Source organism: Lynx canadensis, chromosome C1 (assembly GCF_007474595.2).
Source record: "Lynx canadensis isolate LIC74 chromosome C1, mLynCan4.pri.v2, whole genome shotgun sequence".
Lineage (NCBI taxonomy): Eukaryota > Metazoa > Chordata > Mammalia > Carnivora > Felidae > Lynx > Lynx canadensis.
This window is the reverse complement of record NC_044310.1, coordinates 85,822,152-85,842,610: the sequence shown is the minus strand read 5'-3', so window position 1 is coordinate 85,842,610 and position 20,459 is coordinate 85,822,152. Positions and strand designations below refer to the sequence as shown.

At 34.9% G+C, this 20,459-nt stretch overlaps 1 protein-coding gene across 1 annotated transcript in view; it reads right to left on the bottom strand.

The window, feature by feature from the left end:
* Window positions 1-20,459, bottom strand: part of SLC30A7 (solute carrier family 30 member 7) — an 85,825-nt gene that overhangs the window by 38,893 nt on the left and 26,473 nt on the right. The window contains exons 6-8 of the mRNA XM_030328295.1: window positions 18,473-18,616; window positions 13,759-13,809; window positions 9,441-9,576 (exon numbers count right to left, since the gene is read on the bottom strand). Coding sequence (XP_030184155.1) covers window positions 9,441-9,576; window positions 13,759-13,809; window positions 18,473-18,616 — 331 coding nt within the window. The remainder of the gene's footprint in view (window positions 1-9,440; window positions 9,577-13,758; window positions 13,810-18,472; window positions 18,617-20,459) is intronic.

Here is a 20,459-nt window from a genome sequence, read left to right as displayed (position 1 = left end):
AATAATTCAGACATACTTTCTCCTAGTATTAGCATGGTTTCATGTTTTGAGAGCTCTAATCAATTTGGAATTCATTCAAGTATATATAGCATGAACTACAGTTCCAAATTTATCTTTCTCCAAAGGACTGTCTAGTTATTAGAGAGCCCATCTTCCCCCCACTGATTTGAAAGGCCACCTTTATCCTTACTAAATTTATATTTGCACATATATCTATTTCTGGATTTTCTCATCTGCTCCATTAGTTTGCTTCTTCAGGCACCTCACTATTTTAATTATAAAGGCTTTACATTTTTTTTTTTCCCAGAGTTTTCTCGGCCATTCCTCCTGTTTATTTTTCCTTGTAAACTTCAAGATCAACTTTTACTACCACCCTCCAGAAAAAAATCTGTTGGTATTTTTATTAGAATAGTTTCAAGTGTATAAATAAACATAAGAGTTGACCTGTTTATGATGGTGATTCTTCAAAAACAAGAGGCTCTCTGTTCAAGCCCATTTGAGTTTTTTAAAAGGAAACTTTTCCTCACACAAGTTTTACACATTTTATCTACAGACTGGATTTTGCTTATGTATAAAGGGTATTAATTTTGTACATCAATTTTATATCTGTGACCTTACTAAATTATATTTGTCACAGTTTTTCTATTATTTTCATGAGCTTTACAGAAATAAAATCATAGATTTTACATAAAAGAATAATCCCTTGTCTCAAATTTTTAAGTCTCAAATACTCTCTTATCTAAAGTTAGTAGCTAATGATCACTAATACATTACTACACGTCCTCTGCTCTTTCTCATTTCTAAGACTGTCTGCCACCCTTTCTTAACTAAAATTCCAAATCTGAACTACCAAAAACACACAAAATAATTTGAGTGACTATTTCTGAATTCCCCCAAGGATAGTAACATAAGTAATACTTTTCTAGATATATAGGTGACAAGTTAATACTTACAAACAAATGAATGCCTTAGGGCATTCTTTCCCAGAATGCTGGTTGAAAAAGTCTGTTAGACTAATTAGTATTTATAAATGCTCTCACTATGGTCTTATATATGATTAAAAAATACAATTATTATATAATAATGTTCCCATTTGTTCAATTTTACAATACAGATACATACGCAAACAACAAGTTAAAATCTTAAGAAACTACTTACTTCCCCCTAGAAGTACAGTTCATAAATTATAACCGTTTGATAGCCCAGCCACAAAGGAAATTATTAGGCAACACCCAAAACCATTTTTGAAAAAAAAATCTTCATGATTTTTCATATATAGGAGTATTTGAAGATATGGTAGCTTCTTATATGTTAAAAAAAAATGCTACTTTTTACTTAATATAGTTCACAAATAATTGTCTATTTAACCACAGAATCCACAAGATTTATCAAAATCAGTATCTGCTCCAAATCCTGTATTCATTAATAATGATGATCTTCTATGATTTAGAATTTCAAGTTTATAATTTTGTTTTCATTAATGCATACTCTTTTTCATTTTATATCACTATTTATAGACATAATTGTCATTTCTGGTGTTTGCCTCTACAATTTGGGGGACTTTTTTCTTCAAATTGTAAGAAACAAATATATTACTTGAAAAACTTTTACACCTAACAAAAAGATAATTTCTTTTGTTTAAGTTTTTCTGTATATTTACATATGATCATGGTAAAAAGGTACAAAGCACTACAAGGTGGTAACTCTGAGCTGCAGAAATGGATTAAAAAAAAAAAAAAATTCCAGCACAGCTTCAAAAATACCACACCAGAAACAAAGATTATTTCTGCATCCTGTTTATGTATATTTCCCCATCATGCATAAGTACCTCTTTTATTTAAGTGAATTAAAAATCAAGCTACAGATCTACGTAAAGGGCATCACTTTTACATAAATCACAGTATGATTCAAAGCCATAACTAAGTGGTCAGATTTCTGACACTAAGTATGAATCCACTTTCCATTCCAACTGAACTACTGAGAAAAAGGGAGAAAAACGACTCTGAAATCTGTTATAAGAAATGTATTTCAGAAGATAAAAAATTACACTCTCACTATTATACTCAATCTCCTACTTTTCATTAGGAAACAAAATTCATCACAGCACAACTCAGTTTCACTGAGCAATTTATAGCACCTTTTGCCTGTGTTAGAAAATGCTGAGAGAAAAACTGTCTTTTTCTAAGAAATCACTGTCACTGTGAAAGTGAAAACGGAACACTGGCAGCTTATAAGAGAGAGATGTCTATTTCCACAACATGTTCTCAATCAAGGAATATTTAGTCCCAGAAAACATATGAAGCCCTATTATTTCTTTTGCTCTTGGTGAATTGCAAATATATATAAGAATGAAGGGTAAGGAAAATTACTTCTCTATACTCTATTTTGTTGAGTCTGTAAGAATTTTCATATATTTCCAAAATCAGCTTTGGATAACTAAGCAAACTTTTAGCCAATTTGAAAAACATCTCAAGAGTGTTCTACTTACAACTATTTCATTATCATATGAACTTAAAAGTAAATTAAGTTTTGTTTTGTTTTTTAAGTTTATTTATTTATTTTGAGAGAGAGAGTAAGTGATATGGGGAGGGGCAGAGACAGAGGGAGAGAGAATCCCAAGCAGGCTCCACACCATCAGTACGGAGCCCAACACAGGGCTTGAACTCATGAACCATGAGATCATAACCTGAACAGAAATCAAGAGTCAGACGCTGAACTGAGCCATCCAGGTGCTCCAAGGTTGCTTTCTTAACATAAAAATAGACAACTGGAATGTCTTTATTTTGTTCTTTGGAGCGACTTTTTTTTTAATTGCCCTGCATTTTAAAAAGTTAGGTTTTAAGGTAAAGTCAGAAATATTAGCTTGCCTTAGAGACATTAGGAAAGAAGCACAATTTTAAAACTGCACCACCACCCCCCCAAAATCAAGTAAAAAATAAAATTGTACCACTCCCCCACACACACGTGTGTGTGTGTGTGTGTGTGTGTGTGTGTACTCTAATTAATTTTCCCCTGATACATGTAAAAAGAAATATACACCTTAGATATAGACTCTTCATAATAATGAATCATTCTACGTGTTGCCCTGTACCTTGTTTTATTTATTACCATTGAATTAAGGCCTTGCTACCTAATAAATCATTACATCTTTCATCTAGAACCTTTGAATGCTCTAATACTGTGACCAAGCTTAACAATCAGCATATAAAGTAGAAACTCAATGTAAAAAAAAGGTCTAAAAATGACTGTAAAGAAATGCTGTTAACAGTGGTAATGTGACCTCTAGGTGTTGTGATCCTGACTGATTTTTCTTTACATCTTTATATTTTTCATCATTTTCCAAACTTTCTATAATGACTATGTATTATTGGAAAAAAATTAAAAAAAAATTTTAATGTTTATTTTGAAAGAAAGACAGATACACCATGAGCAGGGGAGCAGCAGAGAGACAGGGAGAGAGAGAGAGAATCCCAAGCAGGCTCTTTGCTCAGCACAGAGCCCAACCCCATGACCCTGGGAATCATGACCTGAGTGGATATCAAGAGTCAGATGCTTAACCCACCAAGCCACCCAGGCGCCCCCAAATTTTCTTAACAATACAATTTTGTATACATAATACAAACAAAAAACACTGTTTTTAAAAAAAGGGCTCAGAATAAAAGAAAAATCCATAAGAAAACCTGCAAAAATATTAACATGGTTCTCTCAGCTATTGGAACTACGAGTACTTTTTTTCCCTTATCCTTTTCTATACCAAATTTCTTGTCAATAGAATTGTTCCCGTTATTAAAAAAATACTTTTAAATTCACAATTTTCACTAAATTCTTCAGCCTCTTCTCTCAATAGCCACAGCATGTTCCTGTTCTACGTGAAAACTGGCTATCCTATGAGGGCACTGTTCCCCTACAGCGCTGTTTTGTCTCCCATACTCCGTGTAATACGGGAGTTTATGGTGAGGTAAACATCTTCCTTGTTTATCACTTCCACTTCTAGATCTTTGCTCCTCTTACTCCCCCCCCCCCAAAATATAGTTCCTTTAAGACCCAGGCCATCAGATTATTCACCTTCTCTCCATCTTGACTACCAGTGCTATGATCCTGGATAGGTCCCCTTGGTCACTATAAAGTGTAGTCATGGGCTTATTCTCTTTCCACCTCTACCTTTTTCATTACTCTTAGTTTAAATACCCAGGTGGGCAAGCCATCCAGCACACTTGGCCTCTATATGATGGGTTTATCCTGGATCCACCCCTACAGTCATACCCTACACCTGCACATCCCAAGTTCAAGCCTCTCACAACCTGAGCCTCCCCTGCTCACTGCACTCACCCTCCTACCAGAGCTCCAACCCGCTAACAATCTCACTTTTTTCGTCTCTTTTTCAGCATCTATTACCACCTTTAAATCTTCATTTCCCACCTCTGTAATACCTGCCGTGCTTCTTTCTCACTCTGTCAGTACTTGTCTGACAAAACCCCAAACCAGATGAATCTGGCTGCCTATCCCACACTTTTGACCAAGTAGCTGAGCAAGACTAAAGAAAAACACACTATGCTGGTTGTTTTCACTTTAAATTCAGGACCCCAAACTTCAGAGTGGGCCCCTGGTGCTGCCAGGCAATCACACTGCTCCCCTTTACAGCAAAAAGCCTTAAAAGGGAGTTGACTACAGCGGCTACCTCCATTTCTTTCCTCCCCAGTCTCTCTTGAAGCTCCTCTGAACAGGCTTTCCTTCTCATTACCCTTCTGAGTGTCTTGTCTAAGTTACCAATCATCAGTCACAGCAGCACATAACAGGGCTGATCACTCCTTCCTGTTTGAAACACTTTTTTTACAGGGCTCCTAAGACGACGTGCATTTGCATCTCTCCTCCCATCTCCCTGGCCACTCCACTTTCCACTCCTTTAGCTGGAGTTACCTCCTGTGCTCCACCTTCCAGGGTTCAGTCCTCAGACCTCCTCTTCTCTTTACCAGTTCTCATTCTCTGGGAAAACTCATCTGATCTCATGGTTTAAAGTACCATTCATAAGCAGCTGACACCCAAAGCTATATCTTCCATGCTCACCTCCTCCCCAAACTCTAGATACTCTACCACTGTGCCCTGAACATTGCACTTTAGCGACACTGCCCTTCTCACTGCTCCTTACACACGTCAGGCGGGTTCCCACTGTACTGTGTTTACCTGAAGTTCCCTCTACCAAGAATAATCTTCCTCTGATCAGAACCCTGACCCTCTCCTTCGCTTGTAAGGTCTCTGTTCAAATGTCACTTTATGCAGGACTTTCCAAGCCCTTCTAAAATAGCACCCCCTTCCCCTGCTTCACAGAACTCACCCCGGTAAGATATTACATTATCTATTTGTATGTTCATCTGTTTTATTGACTAGAACCCCTATTAGAACATAAGCTCCATAAGGTTGGGTATTTGCCTATGGTGTTTACTGTCTAAAACATTTACTGAATGATGTTAAGATATGTTAAAGTTTTCTGCTTTATCTCCAAAAGGTGAGATTATGAGAACATTTCAATAGATAGGTTGCACATTTCAGTAGTACTTGAGTTTTTCAATCAAATCACTTGTGTCATCAGAACAAAGGAAACAGATAAAAATGTTAAAGTTTAACAATGAGAAAGAATCAAATTATATGAATTTGAGACTATATATTTTAAACTAGTGAGAAAAAGTTTTATAAACATATCAGTAGAACTTAGACAAGAATGATATATAGACTTTATATCGAAAGCCAACTGTAGCTGATTGGTTGTGGCTGCCTGAAACACTATATTGAAAGGGACCCTGAAGCTAAAGTGGGTTCTGCAGAAAAGAAGGATGTTTTCCAGAAAAATGGAAGGGGCGGGAATTGTGATTCCTGCCAGATAAATGCCACTCCATGACTTTAAATCTTTATGTGTACTATTTTCAATTCTTTGTATTTAGCTCAGATCTCCCAAGAATTCCTTATTTGTACATCCATTGCCTATTTGAGATCTCTTTACAATGGTCTAATGAGAGATCTCAACTCAGTCACAAGCCAAACAGAACTTTTGGTCTGCAGTGCTCTTCAAAAAAACCCAAACAAACATTACTCTTCCCTTAGTCCTTCCTCTTTCATAAGGACACCTTCATTCACTAGGTTGCTAATGTAGAAACTCTAAGAATTATCCTTGATTCCTCCCTCACTTAACCATGCCCTAAACATTCATATCCATAAGCAAATTCCATTAGCTCTAAGCCCAAAGCATTTTCTAATTTCATCTGTATCTCTCCAACTCCTAGATGAGTACCTCAGACCAAGCCACCATGGTCCCTCATTTTATTAACACTAATAGCTTTCTAGTTGGCCTGCCTTTTTGTACTCTTGCCCCCTAATAACCCATTACCTACACATCAGCCAAAGTAGTTTTTTAAAATACAAATCTAATAATAATGTCACTTCCCCACTATGGTTTCCCACTGCAGTTAAAATAAAACCCAAACTCCTACCCTGGCTCATTTTCCTAGGCCTATCTCTCCCAACTTTATCTCAAACCACTTTCCTCTTACTCCCTATGCTTCAAGTCATATTGGCTAACATTGTTTTCACTACAGGGCTTTTATACTAGCTGTTCCTTACAGAATGCTCTTCTCTGACAGGCTTTCTTGTGACATTCAGATCTCAGTTTAAATGCTACCTCTTCAGAAGACTTCCTTTATCACTCAATCTAAAGTAGCAAGCCAATCACTATCATCCTATCTTAACTCTCTGCACACTACAAATAACTACTTGATGTTTGTGTAGTTTATTAATTTGTTTGTTGTCTCTCTCTCTCTCTCCAACTATAATATAAGATACTGTGAAACAGTATCTTATTACCACTCTGGTGACAGGGCCTATTTAATAAATATTTGTTGAAAAGGATTTGTGCAATTTTGCTTTGTTTTGGTTTTAGCATATATTTACTTTGTGGGACAGCACAAGTGGGGGTGGAGCAGAGAGAAGGGGACAGAGGCTCTGAAGTGGCCTCTGCACTGATAGGCTGACAGGAGTGAGCACAATGTGGGGGCTCGAACCCATGAACCATGAGATTATGCATGACCTGAGCCAAAGTCAGACGTCTAACTGACTGAGCCACCCAGGTGCCCCTGATTTGTGCAGTTGTTTTTAACGTGTTATATTTCAGTAAAAAAAGTTGTGTGTATGTATTTTTATTCATATCTGTTGGCTAACGGAATGGGAATAGAACTAAGTAAGAATTCCCTATTTGGGAACAGAGAAAGTAATTCTCCAAGGTTGAAGAAACATGAATTTATTTTAATTCAAATCCAAAATAGACAAACTTTTAAAAACCTGGCAGAGCCTGGTACTGACTATACAACAATGACAAAACATTTGCCCTCACAGAGCTTAAGAAAGAATAAACAGGCTATTTCAACTTGTTGAGTCAATGCAGTGAAAGGAACAGTCAAAGGTGGTACAGGTAGGCATATTTAACTCAGCCTGGGAGGTGGACAATCCCGAAATCCTTCCTGAAGGAAGTGCAGTTTAAAACTGAAATCTGATCTGAAGGATGAGCAGTTGTGATGGATGTACTTGCGGGGGAGAGGGAGACAGGCACTCAGCATAAGAGTATTTTGGAGAAAGGAAATATAGTCAAAGCACAGAATCCAGACAGCTCATAACATATTTTCAGGAAACTGAAAGTAATTTGCTGTGGCTGGAGAGCAGAATATAAATTGAGAAAGGGTTAGAGAAAGACTGAGAAGTAAACAGGCTATCAAGATGTCCCACTGAGGAGTTTGGACTTTATCCTGAGGGTAAGAAAGCACCACTGAAGAATTTAAAGCAAGATAATATTTCCATGCACCAGAATCTTCATTTAAGAAAGATCATTGTGGGAGCACCTAGGTGGCTCAGTCGATTAAGCTTCTGACTCTTCATTTCAGCTCAGGTCATTATCTCACACTTCATGAGACTGAGCCCCAAGAGTTGGGCTCCATGCTGAGTATGGAATGTGCTTGGGATTCTCTCTCTCTCTCCCCCTCTCTCTCTGCCCCTCTCCTACTCTCTCTCTCTCTCTCTCAAAATAAATGAATAAGAAAGAAAGAAAGAAAGAAAGAAAGAAAGAAAGATAGATCACTGTGGCCACAGGACGGAGAAAAGTATAGAGGGAGACAGAGAAGCCAACCTCTTCGAAGTAATAATTGATAGGAGAATTAGGATAGTAATAATGTGGCCAAACAGAAGCAATTATTAAGATCCTACTCTAGGAAGCATTAAAAGCCACTAAAACTTATAATACAAAACAAAATGAACATACAAATAGAGAGATACAGATATAAGTTACCAAATCTATCAGGAGTTAAGTTTCATAGAATTATGTAACATATCAGCTGAACTTTCAAGGAAGTATAGTTAAGATTTCCAAAGATGAAAAAACTTCGGAACTTTATAAAAGACTTTTACATAACAGAGTTGCTTCCTGGTACAAATAATTTGAAGAAATGTAAAAAATAAGCTGCATATTTAAAATCTATATCCTTTTTTTAAGGCAAGAACTTCAAAATTAATATTTATGACTAATTTACAATATTAGAATTCCATCATAATTAGGTATATTCTATTCAACCGCAAGCTATAAAAATCATAGTCTGTCCTCTGGTGATCATTAGAAATCAAGTTTTACCAGCAGTAAAATTATTACGGATAAATAAAACAAAAAATAGTCAAATCAAGGTATATGTATACATAATTACTAAATATATTAAACAATTCAAGACTGAAATAAAGGCACATATTATTCCATTATTCTGATAAAAATTAAATAATAAAATCTATTTCAGAGTGAGATAAATCTGAGATATTACACAATCTAATTTAGCAAATATTTACTGAGAATTCACACACACACACACACACACACACACTTTTACATATACATTAGAAAAATGGTAGGCAATAAACAACTAAGAGATCCTTCCTAAAGAATTTTATAAGTCTAATTGGGAGACAGATATATGTATACCTCAATAAGCATTTTTATAAGACTTCGGCAATGATAAGATGACTTTATGAATTAAATAGCTGTAGAAGAGACTTTAACATCCTTTTGCATCTGATAACATAAGATATAGAATCAGATTCTAAGTATAGCTAAAACATTTTATATTTTCAATGTTCTACTCTACAGATAGAATATTGGATTTAAAAAAATTACTACTAAGTTGAATTACAAGCCAAAAAGATTAATGGCTAAATACCCAAAAGAAATGTCAAAACCTAGGCAAGACATAAATGGCAAACAGAAAAAAATAGGAAGATGAGAAGAGAAATAATCTACATTGGAGTTTGTTAACGGCCAAAGAGAAACCAATATAATAACAATTTGTCTTTTAGATCTGTAATTTAAGTAGCACACTAATCACCTCTCATTTTAATATCTGAAAGTAATGTATAACACTTACCTTACAACTATAAGCATGGCTATCAGGATTGAACAGATAGGATCTGCTATCATCAGACCAAAATTTTGCATCATGATGGCAGAGGCAATTACACCAATACTCCCAAGTGTATCCGCCAGAATGTGTAAAAATACACCTGGAAACAAAGCATAATTAAAATCAAAACAGTATCTTCTGATCAGTGAAAAATACAAATATTTCTTAAAACTATATTCTTCATTATATATATAAAAAACTAAATACCAATTAGAAAATCGGGATGAACGTAGATTCATTGTTTAGTAGTGAATAATAGGGAATTGAAATAATCTTCACTTTTTCAAATCACCAGGGGTTAAAATAGCTGATTCATAAATCATACTTGTTTTTCATGATTCTTAGTATTTTGGTACAACATAAATGAAGAAGAACAGAAACAAGTTGATTTTAAGCACATTCATCTCTGGTTAAGAGAGTCCATATATTAATTAACAATTTGTTAGAAAAAAATTGCATTAGGCTGAAAGAATTGTTCAAGTAGCATTGTTTACAACTAGGAATACATGTACACACAGAGCCCTCTGCTGGTAATTAAAATTATTACTACTTGAGACAAGAATTTCCTTTGGATCATAACTCTACAAATCCTGACATACTTACTTATTAATTATCCTGAGGGTTTTGTTACCTAAAACTACACATTAAGCTCAAACCTGATGTGGAAGAAAGTAGAGATCTGAATATTTTAAAGTAAATATATTTTCTAAACTTTCAATAAATACAAACTAGATTGGTAGGATACTGATATTCTAACCGTTCAAGAACCTAGATATAATATTGTGACATTGTGATTTATAATAAGAAATACATATTTGGCCTTCATCCCTGTTTCTAGAAAAGCCCTGGAACTTCCCAAGTGACAGCAACAAAGGTGTCTCTTGTTAATGTTAACATACTTTTGGACCCCACCTGAGGATGGGGGCTGGCTGCCAGGAGAGCCAATCTGTCCTGTGATCAGAGGATTGGAACCTCCAGTCCCAAGCCACTGACCTCTGACCTCCAGGTATCAGAGAATTGCTTGCTGGTATGAGAGTATATTCTTCATTCTTCCATAGGAATTGTGCACAGAATCTTAGTTGGAAGTCAGATGTGGGATCAGAACCAGAACCCACTTCTAAATGTTAACATGTAATAATTGACATTTGATTATTAAACTATTAAAAAGTATCAAGAAGTAAATTTAAAATACATTATTTCTTAAAAAGACTAACAAAACAATAAGTTATTCAACATTTAGATCTTTAATAAGTAAAATTTACCGTACAGCAAAACACTGTTCTTGAAACAAGCTTAAACCATGTTACTAAAAATAGAACATTTTGAAATAGCATTTGCTCTATCTGAAAAGAAATACTTAATATGTAAAAAGCATATGTCTACATTAGAAATACTTATTCTACTTCTTTATTATTCACTGGACAATTGAAGGCAAATCATTTATTTTTTAGGTATATACCATAGATTTATTAAACTTGAAAACACTTTCTAATAATTTAGAAACAGACTATCACTGAGTCCAATCAAATCTTAATGTGCTTAGGAAAATATGCTTCAATTCATTTACTACTGTATAATTTTATATCAAGTATTATACCAAATATAATTCATCCCTCAGTACTTAATATATACTTTTTCATTCATATATAGACCTTTATAACTACTCTTCAAAAAGCTAATGGTTCTATTTCCCATAACGAAAATATTATGCCAAAGCATACTCATAGAAAAAAAAAAAAATCTGTTGCTCTAGGGTGTTCCAAATAGCAAAGAATTTAATAAGTGTCGAGCCCACATTAGGTTAAAAAAAAAAAAAATGGAGAAAAGTGTCCATCAAAGTAGATTGAAGGTACCTAAGCTTCAAAACTCTTAAGTGACATGTGATGTCAAGCCTTTATATTCTTTAATTAGTGTCTTAGTAGGATCAGATGTAAAAATGACTCTAAATACTAAAAGGAAAAAAAAAAGTATCATTTGTTCTTGATTTCTCTTCCACTAAAAAGTCCCTGACTACATCTTATGTTCTGACCTAAAAACTGGCTTTTTTTTTTTAATGTTTACTTATTTTTGAGACAGAGAGAAAGACAGAGTGTGAGTGGGGGAGAAAGAGGGAGACACAGAATCTGAAGCAGGATCCAGGCTCTGTGCTATCAGCAGAGAGCCCAATGCGGGGCTCGAACTCACGAGCTGTGAGATCATAACCTGAGCCGAAGTGGGACACCCAACTGACTGAGCCATCCAGGCGCCACAAAACTGACTTTATTAGGAAGTGTCATGAATTTCCTAAGCCCTTCTTACTTTGTAGTGACTGTTTCAAGAAGAATAATCACTAAAGAGAGAAATCTAAACTAGTATGTTTAACTTATATAAAAGTTGAAAGCCTTAGAAGACCTGGTAGGATACTGAAATGTTAACTGTCCAAGAATATAGAAAGCCAGAGTTCATACTGAAGAAACTGCAAATAACCAAACAACTTGGTTATGTCAGTTTTCATGTGTGAGTAGCCACACGGAAACTTTTAATGCCAGTTATCTCTATCCTTCAGCTATCTACTAGGCTGCGGCAGCCATTGGAAATTGATGGATACTCAGAAAATATAAAGTAATTTTCCTAACAGCTTGTATAAAAGATAATTAGGAAGGCAAATCTAACCTCCCTTCCCTCAACTTGTGATGATTTCCAAAACTAAAAATAAACTCATATTATCAAGGCTAATTTATAGCATTGGATATAGATGCATTACATATGCATGATTACAAGCTATTTCAGCAAATGCTGTTCTAAACCAATTCTATATATTTTGCAAATGGAAAACTAGTGACTAGAAGACACATTTAAGCCTCCTGAAATAAACTCCTCAGTATGAAGGAGCATATTCACAGTGAAAAAATAAAAAGCAAGAGCTCTATCAAGAAATAGTGAAGAAAAATAGGTGCAGTAGAGATTGGATCACGAGCTATTGGGAAAGTCAGATTGAAGTCAAAAGTTACTGGGGCGCCTGGGTGGCGCAGTCGGTTGGGCGTCCGACTTCAGCCAGGTCACGATCTCGCGGTCTGTGAGTTCGAGCCCCGCGTCGGGCTCTGGGCTGATGGCCCGGAGCCTGGAGCCTGCTTCCGATTCTGTGTCTCCCTCTCTCTCTGCCCCTCCCCTGTTCATGCTCTGTCTCTCTCTGTCCCAAAAATAAATAAAAACGTTGAAAAAAAAAATTAAAAAAAAAAAAGTTACTAAAAGCAGGAAGGTGGGGAGCTGGGAATTTGGAAACTTTGACAATGAAGTCTAAATGGAAACTCAGAGCCAAAGATTGGCTCACATCTCAAAAACAAACTATCATAGTTCATAGACAAAATTGATTTTCTCTGCCTTGTAAAATTTTGTAAGGTATCATCATTTGATGCCTATGAATACGACAAAGGTCTCACTGTGCATTACATGCATATTTTAATATAACAGAGTTAAGTTTTTAGAGCAGTTTCACATTCATAGCAAAACTGAATGGAAGGTACATATTTCTCATACACCCCTGTATTGGGCATAACATTCCAAATTGTCAAAATTCCCCAGCAGAGTAGTAAGTACATTTGTTACAAGTAATGAAACTACACTGACATGTCATTATCATTCAAAGTCCAACTACACTAGGGTTCATTCTTAGTGTTATACATTCTAAGGGTTTGGATGCATTACATTTTTTCCTCTAAATTTTTCCACAATGTAAATACATACTGAATACTGAATTTGGAAAAAATATTTAATCATCCTATGAAGGCAAATATATTACTATGGTGTTACTATAGCCATTGGCATGGGTATAATTTATAGTTAACTACTAAATATTAAAAAAAAAATTTTTTTTAATGTTATTTATTATTGAGAGACAGAGAGACACAGAGCGTGAGCAGGGGAGGAGTAGAGAGAGATAGAATCCAAAGCAGGCTCCAGGATCCGAGCTGTCAGCACAGAGCCCGACACAGGGCTCAAAGTCACAAACTGCGAGATCATGACCTGAGCCGAAGTTGGTCACCCAACCAACTGAGCCACCCAGGTGCCCCTACAGTACTAAATATTTTAATCTTCTTATTAAATCTAAGAAAATAGGCAAAAGTAACAGTTAAAAGAATATCTGCTAATATACCTAATAGTATATATTTTAAAAATCAGAAGAAAAGCTAATCTTTTAGACACAAATATTACATTATACACTTTTCTTAAAGGAAATTTCCAGATAGATCAACACAATGAAATCCATTTCATAAAACAGAAATATACAAATTGCTTGTCATACCTTGTAAAATCTGTCTGCTGGGTCCTGTTGTTTCTTTTAAAGAGGGACCATCTGTAGAGAGTTAAGTTAAATTATTTTAAAATATATCTTCAATTCCTGATTCAACTTTTGCAATTCAGAGAACTTTTCATTCAAGTATATCATGAAGGATGCATGACTATACAGCCACATCAGACCTACAAAATTATTTTTTTAATTTAATGTAGTAACTGAATGGAGATAGACATGGGCATTTTAAAAATACACAGTATTTAGGTCATTATTATATTAAGCAATCTAATAAAAGACAGTAAATTAAAAACACTGTGAAAGTCTTCTACTACTTGTAACATACCTTATACTACAGCTTGCTACACTAATATTACAACTGGAAAACTCAGACAAAACAAATCTACTGCTTGAAGTTACAAGAAGTCGAAGTAATGAAGCCAGGACAGCATCCAGGATAACTGGACTGTGGCAAACAATAGTTTTCTAACAGCTTCTAAATGGATGTGGCAAGCTTTTCACAGAGAAGAGATAAAAATACTTTTTCATTAAGACTTTATGATGAAAAAAATTTAACAATACTGTAATTTCTATACTTACTCTGAAGATACTAAAGCAGAAAATATAGGTAAACAATCAGCAATATTGAGATCATGAGGAGGACTGATAAGCCTTCTGATCATGTCTAACAGAAAGCTTGTCTGGGGTCATGGTTCTTGGCCCATAGTATCTAAGAGCTGACATATCCTTACTACAGCTTTGATAGAGACTGTAACAATGCTTCAGAAAAGGCATAAAAGCCTAAAGCTGCACAATGATTTCTCTCTGGATATGGCACTGCTATGATGGCAGAAAGATGCAGCCACCTTAAAAAATCATGCTGACAGTCAAAAGTGTTGACTATTCCAAAACTCCAGCTCCCTAATCAAGGCAAGGGATTTGTCTATAGGTAGTAGGTCTAGATAAGGACAGTAATTTTTGACATAATTATTTGGAAGGTATATAATACTATACTAATATAATGGCTATGTAAAACAATTAACTCCCATCTATGTAAAATCTGACAGTACTTCTGGACATAAAATTTGTTATCTGTGGTAGAGACTGGGTAGTTGTTTATCACCCACTTCTTTGGTAAACAACTAAACTACATTTCCCAGGTTCCATTGAGTTATGTGATGTATGTGACTGAGTATTAAACAAAGAAATATGAGAGGTAAACCATTTCCAGGCTTGTAAGAATGTCCCCCGCCTCCAAAAAAGAATGTCCCACATGATCTTCTATGTAGTTTATCTCCAGGTAGATGCAGAGAATTCATGGGAGGATTCCAAAGGTCAAGAATCCCAGAAATGAAAGGAACCTGGATCTCTAGACTGAATGAGAAACAGTATCCATCCCCCTTTACCCCATCAACCCAAGAGCAAGATATAAACTTTTACTGCTTGAGTCACTGAGACATGAGTAGTTAAAGCAAGCAAGTTAAAAACCAGCTAGCTTTACTGACAGTAAGCATTCCAAAAAATATGAGGCTCACAGTATTTCCCAGTGAGACTACAATGTCTCTCACAGGCAAAATGGAATCATGGCCCTATTAACTTCATATCCTCAGATTGACTAATATATACTGAAGGCAGAAATAATAGTCAAGAGAAGATTTTGGAGTCAGATTTCCTTGTGTTTGAAGCCTAGCATTTCCTTTTACTAGTTACTATGATATCCATGTGCCATGATGTCCTATAAATTCTTCTTTGCCACTTATGTTCTCCCCTTGGCAAAAAAAAAAAAAAAAAAAAAAAAGGCTACCTTTCACCTATTTAGAATCTTACTACAGTGCATTGCCAAAGGCATAAATAAAAAAAATTCTAGAGCAACAAACAAGTGGTAAATTGCAAATATTGGTGTTAATATCAGAAAAGTAATAACTGTAGATACTACCTAGCAAATCCTTTTGTAAGCAACGTGATTTCCAATTCTTTACTTTTTAATAAAATGTAGGGATTAGCTAATGAAACTGCCAATTTATAGATCATCAAAAATAATTTTTGATAATAGATCATTGTGTAATTTTTGGAATGTAATTATTTAAAAAAAATTTTAATGTTTGTTTATTCTTGAGAGATAGAGACAGTGCGAGCAGGGGAGGATAGAGAGAGAGGGAGACACAGAATCCGAAGCAGGCTCCAGGCTCTGAACTATCAGCACAGAGCCCGATGCGGGGCTCAAATCCACAAACATGAGATCACAACCTGAGCTGAAGTCAGACACAACCAACTGAGCCACCCAGGCAACCCTGGAATGTAATTCTGAAGTGTTCAAAGAATAGACTGAAACTGCTACAAACAGAATTTCTTCTATTTAAAGTTTCTTAGTACTTACATTATAAAGCTAGAAAATAGGAACAGAACTATTGCCCAAACGTGTTTTATGCTGATGTCATTTATCCATATACTAATTGAGAAACAAGGAGCTCAAATCATCTCATTAATGTATGTATTTCAAGAAAAATATTGCTTTTTATGATTATGTATTATCAAAATTTTTAAAATACTATTATTTTGATTGACTTTTAGTAATAACCACAGTAACTCCATCCAAAATAAATGCTAAGTCTTATGTTTCTAGGACATAAAAAATTTTAATTTATACACATTTTACTGCCAAGAACTATAATACGAGGTCAATTAATCACACAAATATAATCCATTAGTATAAAATTCTGGAATGAAAATAAAACTTCAAGGAGAAACAGGATGTTATAAAATTTATAACTATTTACCTGTTTTTGCATGAGTGAGAGTGGGTCTCAAATCACTAAGTTATTTAGAGTCCAATGAATATATTTCAGAGTAATACAGAAGTTTCATTCTAAATATTATCAATAAGATACCTGAAATCATATTCCTTGCCATTATTTAAACAAGTAATTTTTTAGGAATCATCTTACTGTGTGAGGAATACACAATGTTTCAAAATTATTACAGGATGCATGTAAGCAAAATCTTGGGAAAGCAAGGTTTTAAAACATACCAGTGTAAAATCAAGAACATAAGAGGGGTGCCTGGGTGGCTCAATCAGTTGAGCATCTGACTTTGGCTCAGGTCATGGTCTCACAGCTCATGGGTTCGAGCCCCGCGTCAGGCCCTGTGCTGATAGTTCAGAGCCTGGAGCCTGCTTCGGATTCTGTGTCTCCCTCTCTCTCTGCCCCTCCCCTGCTTGCACACTATCTCTCTCTCTCTCTCTCAAAGATAAATAAAAACATTTTAAAAAATTTAAAAAAACAAAACAAAACATAAGAAACAACAAGTGTTGGCAAGGATGTGGAGAAAAAGGAACCTTGGTGAATTGTTGTTGGGAATGCAAACTGGTACAGCCACTGTGGAAAACAGAATGGAGGTTCCTCAAAATTCAAAAACAGAACTACCACGTGATCCAGTAATTGCACTACTGAGTATTTATCCAAAAAAAAAAAAAAAAAAAAACCAAACCACTAATTCGAAAGGATATATGTATCTGTATGTTTACTGCAGCATTATTTACAACAAATAAAGGAAGGAGCCCAAGTGTCCATTGATAGGTGAATACATAAAGAAGATGTAGTATATATACATACAATGGAATATTATTCAGCCATAAAAAGGATTGAAAACTTGGCATTTGCAACATGGATGGATCTAGAAAGCATAATGCTAAGTTAAGTAAGTCAGTCAGAGAAAGACAAATAACATAGGATTTCACTCATATGTGGAATTTAAGAAACAAAACAAATAACCAAATGAAAAAAAAAAAGAGACACACCAATAAGCAGACTAAACTATAACTAGAGAACAAACTGATGTTATCAGAGAGGAGGTGGGGTTGGAGGATGGGTAAAATAGATAAACGGGATTAAGAGTTCATTTATCTTGATGAGCACTGAGTAATAAATGGAATTGTTAAATCACTGTATTTATTGTACACCTGAAAATAATTTAACATTGTATGTTAAGTATACTGGAATTAAAATACAAATAAATAAATACTAAATAAAACATACCAGTATAATAGTACAAAAATATAGCAAATTTTAGAGACTGAAAAATTAGGGACTTAATATTCAATCTCTAAGAACTTTTTTAATTATCAAATCAAAAGTTTGAGGATTCTATGTGGCAAGTACAGATAATACTTAAGCATATAACTTGTTGTTAGAGCAGCTTATATTAATCTATACTCTGAAATTTCACAGATAAATTATTTAAAATATAATTTAAAAATAAAAATTAAGTTGATAAATACCTTATAACTTAATACCCAATGCTATATAAGTTAGCACACAAGATTTCTAAGAGAACAAGGAGGCAAATCAAAAATTCTGCAATGAAAATGAAAAAAATTGAAAACCCCTATAAGCCCACATATAGCACAAAAGGCTTTATCATATTAAAAAAAAATGATTTTCATTTGCTAAAAAACAATTGTTTCTGATTCACTGACACTCATTTAAAATAGTGGCACATAGTATAATATATTCACTGAAAAAAAAGCGATATCCACTGCATTATATTGAGTTAATTTCATCATATACTAAAAATGAACTAGCCCTGTGAACCATTTAGTCCGATTCATTAGAAAGGAAGTTGATTACAAGACCCTTTCAAGAGACTATTTCAATGAAAAGAGTAATCTACACAAAATCTCTGTGTATTTGGAAGGCTATCCATTTGAAAATCTTCTGGCTGTACTCACCATGAGAATGAAAGTGTCCATGTCCATGAGCATGATCATGGCTATGTGAAGCACCATGTTTCAAATCATGACTATGGCAATGATCTCCATGGCCATGTGCCTGATCCAGAACACCATTAAAAAGGGAATGACTGTGTCCATGGCCTAAAAAGTAGTTAGAACAAAAGGTATGTAAACGTATACTACATAAATGATTACAATAACACTGATATTAGTGAAAAGAACTAGCTCTAAAAAGAGATTTAATTAAATAAACATTTACTTGCAAGAAGTGTTACAGTGTTAAAACAATACTGAGTTCCTCCTACCATGGAGTATAGGAAGGAAACAAAAGTACAGAAGCAAGTGGTAGACTTTATTGATGATGAAAGTAAGTGAGGAGTACACAGAAATATTTAAAGAGATTACAGATAATGTTATTCATTCATACAGGAGGAACACACTATGTTATAGGCACTGTTCTAGGCACTGGGGATAAAGTGAAGAGCACAGAAAAAATCTTGGCTAAAACTTTGCAAAGTACCACTACATATACTCACAAAGATAAGACAAAATGTATGCATATGGTCATTTGAGGCAGAGAAGCTGCTGTATTTGTTCAAAGGATCAGTAGGGGCACCTGAGTGGCTCAGTTAAATGTCTGACTTTGGCTCAGGTCATGATCTCACAGTTTGTGGGTTCCAGCCCTGAGTCAGGCTCTGTGCTGACAGCTCAGAGCCTGGAGCCTGCTTCAGATTCTGTGTTTCCCTCTTGCTTTGCCCCTCCCCTGCTCGGACTCTGTCTCTCTCTCTCTCAAAAATAAGTAAACATTAAAAAAAAATTTTTTAATAATAAAAAAAAGGATCAGTAAAACTACATTATAGCAAGTAGAATACTTAGAAAAAAACAAAATAATGCAGAATCCTCTCTCCATAGCAGACCTAAAACTACTAAACCATCAAAGAAATGTCTTATACAAGCTATTGCAAAGCACATAAGAACACTGGATGTTACCCAATTCAAAAATATCACTAATATTCACAAAAATCTTAAATACCAGTAAACTAAATCCAGCATCGCATTATATGGAAAATCACGAATAACGGGGAGATCAACTCCCAAAATGGTGGAGAGAGGATACTGGCAAATTAGTTCTTTCTTTAAAACAATAAGAATACAAGGGACACATTTAAAAATCAACATCAGAACTCTAGCAACTAACCAAAACCACAAAATGAACTAAAAAGCACCCATCCAAGAAGAAACTACCAAACCTCAGTAGGACTACAGAGTTTCTACTGTTTTTACTTGGGGCTACTCCCATTTCACCTCCTGCCCTAGCTCAGCTGAAAGCAGCCAAAAAAAGCCAGCAGCACTGTAGACAATGGAGAGATCGGATTTCTTCCAGAGCTCTGTGAAAGCACCATCTCCAGAGCACAGTCAGTATTTTGTACAAACTTGCAATTCTTTAGAAAAATCTCTATCCTCAATGTGGTGACTATTAGACTCAGAGGTCAGCTCTAAAAATTTAACAGCCACACGCTGCAGGAAAGCAATTAGTTCAAGAAAATCATGCAACAAGAGAAACCAACAGTATCAGCAACAACAAACTTTGAAGGGAGAGGTTGAAGTAATGATACCAGAGTCATTATAATATAAAATGTCCAGTTTTCAACAACAACAAAAATTATAAGACATGCAAAGAAAGAGGAAAGTATGCCACACACACATGAAAAAATGCAACCAACAGAATATGTTCCTCAAGGGGACCCATATTTTGGGCTTAATAGACAAAGACTTTAAACCAGCCATTATAAATATGTTCAAAGAAATAAAGAAATCCATATCTAAAGACTGAAAGTGTAACAATGATGACTCACCAAATAGAAAATATCAATGACGAGAAATTATAAAAAAGAACCAAACAAAAACTCTGGAGTGAAAAAATACAATAACTGAAATAAAATATTTACTAGAAGTGCTCAACAACAGAGTTGAGCTACAATAA